Consider the following 6,378-nt stretch of genomic DNA (forward strand, 5'->3'; position numbering starts at 1 on the left):
GTCCATATGGGATGCTGGTGCCAGCAGGCAGGGTCTTAGCCTGTTTAGGCACTGCGCTGGCCCCAAGAACTTTCTTAAATACACAGGAACTGCAAACATGTATAGGTACAGTGTGATATTTTAGGAAAGTATAAAATGTGTTCTGCTTTAGTCAAGGTAGTTCCATCTCCTTGTCGGAGGCTTTGAACTCTGTTTAATCAAAACCTTGTATGGCTGTGGACACTGGTCACCCTGCAGTGTGGCGGGATGCTGGAGCTTGCTCCTGTCCAAGGCTGTTTTGGTGCCTGCTGGGGCTCACTATCATACATTCAGAGGGAGCTTTCCCGCTTGAACTTCCACACGAGACACCACGAGTGAAATCTGTCATTGTGTGGCCGACGTGTTTCACATAGCATGATGTCCCTGCCCGGCTGCCGGCCCCATCCACCCGCTGCAGAGACTCACTGTGATAGCTAACCTGCCGCTGCGAATGTACATGCGTTAGTTCCTCTGTGTCACCTGTCGGTGGACATCAAGGTTGCGTCCATGTTTTATGTGTTGGGCTGCAGCAAACATGGGGGTGTGCGCACCGCTTGGAGAGGCTCATTTCCCTTTCTTTGGAAAGACACCCAAAGAAGTGGGATGGCTGGATCGTGTGCGAGGTCTGGTGTTTCTGAGGCATTTCCTACCATTCTGCACAACGCCTCTGCTGCTTTACATCGTGTTTGCTTTAACCCCACATAGCATTTAAAAACAAAACAAAATGAACAGGGCTGGCGCCGTGATGCTATGGGTTCAGCCAATGCCTGTTTCCCTGAAATCCCATATGGGCACCGGTTTGAATCCTCAATGTGCTGCTTCTAGTCCAGCCCCTTGCTAGCGTGCCTGGAAAGGCAGCGGCAGATGGCCAAAGTGTGTGGACCCCTGAGCCTACATGACACCCCCAGATGAAGCCCCAGGTTCCTGGCATCAGTCTGGCACAACTCTGGCCATTGCAGCCTTGTAGACGGTGAACCAGTACATCCTGTCTCTTTAACTCTGCCTTTCAAATAAATACATCTTTTAAAAATAATAAAAAGTAGTTCTTTCAGGGCTGATAATGTAGCATAGAAATTAAGCCACTTCCTGCAATACCAACATTTGCCAGCAGGGGGCATCATGGCACCTTTTTGTGCCTTTTCTCTCACCTGATTGTTCTGGTGCAGAGATTTCTATCACATTTCAGTTAAAGCCATGAGAGTCGATGCTCCTTTCCTTTTCAGATGGATTTATTTGCACAGTGGAAGTGTAGAGGAAGAGAACCTTCTATCTGCTGGCTCATTCTCCAAATGGCTGTGATGCCAGGTGGAAGCCCGGAGCCCAGAGCTGCTTCTGTGTCTCTCACGTGGGTGTAGAGGCTCAAGAACCTGGGCTATCCTCTACTGCTTCCCCAGGCGCAGTAGCAGGGAGCTGGATTGGAAGTGGCACAGCCGTGACTATCTGGTGCCCGCATGGGATCCCCGCACTGCAGACAGTGGCTTAACGTGCTACACCATGGTACGGCCCTGAGTGTTAGGTCTGTTTGTAGTGCCAGAACTTAGACAAAATGCTTTCAGATTTTTCCCCATGAAAAGCTATGGGTCTGTCACATGCAGCCTTCATTTTGTTGGTATAAGGCCCTTTTATATAAACATTACTCAGGATTTTAATCCTGAGTGGGTGTTGGTTATTTTCTAGAGTTTTTTTTTTCAACATCTCTTCATTATATCCTTCATTCTGCTAATACCTTATTTTTTAATACCTTGTTTTACATAGTTTATTTCCATATGGTGAGCTATCCCTTGCAGCCCTAGGATAAATCCCACCTGATCCTGGTAGGAATATTTTTTTAAAGATTTATTTATTTTTATTACAAAGTCAGATACACAGAGAGGAGGAGAGACAGAGAGGAAGATCTTCCGTCCTATGATTTACTCCTCAAGTGAGCCGCAAAGGCCGGTGTGTGCCGATCCAAAGCCAGGAACCAGGAACCTCTTTCTGGGTCTCCCACGCGGGTGCAGGGTCCCAAAGCTTTGGGCCATCCTCGACTGCTTTCCCAGGCCACAAGCAGGGAGCTGGATGGGAAGTGGGGCTGCCGGGACTAGAACCGGTGCCCATATGGGATCCCGGGGCGTTCAAGGCGAGGACTTTAGTCGCTAGGCCACGCCACTGGGCCCGGTAGGAATATTTTTAATACACTGCTAAATTGAGCTGGTATTTCACTGAGAAGTTTTGCTGTAGTCACAGGGGTGTGTGTGTGTGTCCTTGTCAGTTCTGGTGCTATAACGCTGAGGAGTTTGGGAAGGTTCCCTCGTGCTGGGCTTCTGGGACTGTTTAAGAAGCGTTGTTGTCAGTTTTTCGGTGGAATTTGCGGGGGGAGACCCCACAACGAGACCCTCAGGCCTGAGTCCTGCTCTGCTGGGACACTTTAAATGCCGACTCAGTCTCGTTACCCAGGGCGGGCTGGCTCAGGTTTTTAGTCTTTTAGGTTCATTGTTTGTACGTTCTGTGTGTCCAGAAACTTTTCTTCTAGATTTTCCGATCTGTTGGTATGCAGTTGCCCACAGTTGTCCCTAATGATCCTTTGTGTTTCTGTGTGATGCCAGTGGTCATATCTTTCCATCTCCCAGGCTGCAGGCTCCCTACACCCTCTGTAACAGTGGCAGTGGGGCTCTCATCCTTGTTCCCGGCAGCATCGGGAGGGCAAAGGCGGAGGGACTGGGCCTCCAACGCAGGACCAAGGGCCCCCATGGAACAGGCCCCCCTGGAGGGCGTGGGACACGGGCTTGGGTGCACGCATCAGAGCTGCTCTGCTGGGGTGGGCAATGATTGGGGTCTCTGGCTTCCCAAGTGGCTCTCTCAAGGGGGGGTTGAGGGGGGAACTGTGCGAGTTCCTCCTCAGAGGCAGAGCCCCAAGAAAGCCTGTCTCACTGGCCTCACAGCTGGGGGTCTCTGTAGCAGCTGAAAGGAAGGATGGCGCCCGTGCTGCGTGCTCCAACAGCAGGGACCTTGGGCGAGGCTCTAGAATGCAGCACAGCACCAGGACTCAGTGCCCATCAATGCCCATTCTGCAGCTGTGCCCTAGCTCCCTGCACCAGAGCTTCCAGGCGAAGTGGAGGGGACCGGCACAGGTAAGGACTCGGGTCTCTTTCCACAGAAAAACATCCAGGAAGTTCACCAAGCCGGCAAGAGGCCCCCAAAGTCGGCAGTGAAGGTGATCAGAATTTCTGCTCCGGCCAACCACGCTGTCTACAACTACAGCACTCAGACCCTGAACTCCACCCAGCTTGCCAAGAAGGAGCTGTACAAGGAGATGGCCAAGGTGAGGGACAGGACACTGGCAGGTGGCAGGTTCGGCAAGCTCTGTCCTCAGATGTCAGAGGGAAGGCAGGCACCCTGCGAAGCACGGGGGACAGCGCTGTTTCCCACCCGAGGGTGACCAAAGGGACTGTGTGTCCATGTTTGCCTGTCCACAGTTGCGAAGCCTTGTAGCCAGTGGGTGCTCCACTGAAAGCAAGAGGCCCCTTACGGGTCATCGCACAGTTCACACTGCGCCCCAGCTGTTCTGACCCCGCCTGCAATCCCCACGGCCACCAGCCCTTCCAAGTGGATCTGTTTGCCCGTGTTTGCAGGAGCCAGGAAGGAGGTTCACGTACTCCCAGAATTACCTCTCAGCCATGGTGGAGCCTCAGGACTCGGAGGAGGAGAAGAAGCAAGCCGAGCAGCGGTCCCGCCAGGCCTGGCTCACGGCCGGTGGCTTCCAGGTGACAGGCCTGCAGAGCGGCCCCGCCGGCCAGTCCGAGAGCCTCAGGCTGCCCCCCATCAGAGAGCTGGATGAGGTCTCGGGGAGAATTTGGGACTCGGGTGCGGGCATGGGGGTGTCTGGGGGCCTGTGGCCCTACCAACCTGCTCCGTGACAGGAGTGGATGGAGTGTGCACTGTTCGCCAACGTGCTGAAGCCCGTGTTGGATCGCGACAGATGGAGCTGGGACCAGCGCCACCTAGACTTCGACCTGTACAAGAAGCCACCGCCTTTCTTCCAGCTGCCCCCACCTGTAGCACTGGAGCCTGCGACAGGTGGGCCTAGCCCCTTGGCGCTTCTGCTGCTGTCAGGGACTTTGCATTCCGTGTGCATAGTGATGTCAGGACTTGCTGAGAACTCAAGGTGGGGTCCAGGGGGAGCTCAGGAGAGCTGCACCTGTCACTCGGGCAGATGCCGGGCCTGGCCTCTCAGCTGTCGAGTCAGGGGGTTATGGGGACAGTGAGACACGATGCTGTGGCCCTTGGCTGGCGTCTGCATCCCTGGGCCTCACGGGGACCTTCCCGCACCCCTCCATCTCCCGGAACTGCTGCTTCTCCCAGGAAGGAACAGGTCTGGCCACACCAGTCCCCCTATCTGCTTCCCCTCCACTCCTGATGGTTCGTTGGCAGGCTGACAGAGCCCACGGTGGTAGGCTAATGGGTGAGAACTCTGAGGGGAGACGTGAAGTGAGTTTCTCTCAGCTCCGAGGCTGGCCAAAGTCTTCTTCCTAGAAAGCAACACGGGATACGTAAGGTGGGGTCCAGTCCTTCCCTGCCTCCTGAGCACAGCAGGCCGGTGCCCCTCCCCTGTCCAGCTGGCCCGGGACATGCTGAGGCTCCAGCTGGCTGCTGCCCACCCAGGGGTGCCAGGGCTCCCTGTGGGCCCCACTGGCAGTGCTCCTAGTGCCAGCTCCCAGGAATTCATGGACAGAAACATGCTTATCTTGCCATGTTGAAGAAACACTGCAGGAGAGAAAGGGAGACCCATCCACGCCGTGGCCAGAGGGAGGCAGCAGGCCGCGTCCCCAAGCATGCGCACAGGGCCTTTGGAACGGTGTTTCCCCTCCTCCCCACGCTGCCCTGTGGACCAACCTCGGGGAGTGCCACAGGGCCGCCTCCTGTGCTGCTCTGACACCCCAATCCAGTGAGTTGGGTGGAAGGTGTTCCCTCCTCACCCACACCAGGCCCGGCCCAAAGGGGCCTCTGCAAGGATGCTGATCCAGCGCCTCCAGCCCACAGGACTCGGGGGTCAGGAGGGGACTGGGTGCTGCACAGTCCAATATGGGGCGGGCAAGAAGGAGGGACACCACAAACGGAAGGTCCAAGCCTGAGCGGGCAGAGCTGGGCATTCTCTCTGGGTGCTGTGCGGCGGCTGAGGAGCAGAGCTAGTGCTCTCTCCAGAGCCTGTGCAGTGTCACCACAACTCCTCCCCGCACCCCTGGCAGACACAAGGACACGGCCGGGCCTGCCCAGCAGGGCCAGCACACACAAGCGGCCATGTGTGGGCACCTCTGCTCCACCCACAGCTGTCCCGGGGAGGGGTCAGGCCCACCAGTGTGTGCCCTGCCAGGCAGGCACCGCTGCCACCAGCCCAGGCTGACCTGGGTCCCAGGGACGGCTCCCACCCCGCCCTCCCGGAGTGGGGCCCTGTCCCCTGCGGTGCCCACTCACGCTTGTCCAGCTGAGACAGGCTGGCGAGGTTCTGGAGATGAGCTTCCACGCAGAACATGTTGGCCAACAGGACCTGCCGGGACCAAGGTGGGCACGGGTGACGCTGAGAACCCAACCCCTCCACTACAGCCTGTCAGCCACGCAGGGCAGCCTGGCCGGGGCTGAAAGGCCTGGCCCAGCAGCCCCAGTCTGGGGTTGTAACTTCAGTCCCACTCCAAACACTGAGCTGGTTGCTTAGTGTCTGAGCCTGTTTCCTGCTCTGGGACAGCGCTGCTTTACAGTGAGTGCAGGGCAGCTTGGGCCCCTATCACTAACCCCCCTCTTCTCTCAGGCAGAAGATGACCAGGAGCAGCAGAGGCCCTCGGCAGCCCCAAGCACCTGCCTGGCTTTTCCTGCATGCAGCAGCCTGGGCCTCACCCTCCCAGGGACCAGCACTGGACATCACAGCCTTGACTCGCGTCGTCCCTGCCTCCCGGGACCCCCTGCAGGGCCGCAGCACCCAGGGACCCCCTCCTTCCCACCCTCAACTGCATTAAAGTGCTTGTGGGACATCCCTTGGCATCGTGGTTCCCATGTCCAGTGCAGAGCGCGGGGCTGGCCTGCTGTGCTGGCCGGCCAGAGAATCCAGGCCCCACACTGCTCCTGTGGGGGGCCCGGGGCCACAGTGGCTGAGTTCCTACACTGCCTTTCCCCTGCTGTCTTCCCCAGAGGTTGAGACTGGGTGTGCCCCACGGAGGGCTCCTGGACTTAGCCCAGGTGGGGCTCCCTTGGCCCTGCAGACACAGCCAGTATGTTCCCCACTCTACCCCACCCCCAGGGAATCCAGGTTTCTGGTTCCTGGCTGGTCCAGGGGCTGGTGGCTGAGGGTCCCACAAGGCTCACTTAAGCTGAACAGCAGCCTTGTGGAAG

At 57.3% G+C, this 6,378-nt stretch overlaps 1 protein-coding gene across 2 annotated transcripts in view; it reads left to right on the forward strand.

The window, feature by feature from the left end:
- The window catches only part of CFAP92 (cilia and flagella associated protein 92 (putative)), a 33,721-nt gene extending 27,696 nt beyond the window's left edge, over positions 1–6,025 (forward strand). For both annotated transcript variants that reach the window (XM_058678896.1, XM_058678897.1), the window contains exons 13-16: positions 3,155–3,319; positions 3,630–3,836; positions 3,918–4,074; positions 5,801–6,025. In XM_058678896.1, coding sequence (XP_058534879.1) covers positions 3,155–3,319; positions 3,630–3,836; positions 3,918–4,074; positions 5,801–5,811 — 540 coding nt within the window. In that variant the 3' untranslated portion in view covers positions 5,812–6,025. The remainder of the gene's footprint in view (positions 1–3,154; positions 3,320–3,629; positions 3,837–3,917; positions 4,075–5,800) is intronic.
- Positions 6,026–6,378: the final 353 nt, after the last annotated feature.

Source organism: Ochotona princeps, chromosome 21 (genome assembly GCF_030435755.1).
Source record: "Ochotona princeps isolate mOchPri1 chromosome 21, mOchPri1.hap1, whole genome shotgun sequence".
Taxonomy (NCBI): domain Eukaryota; kingdom Metazoa; phylum Chordata; class Mammalia; order Lagomorpha; family Ochotonidae; genus Ochotona; species Ochotona princeps.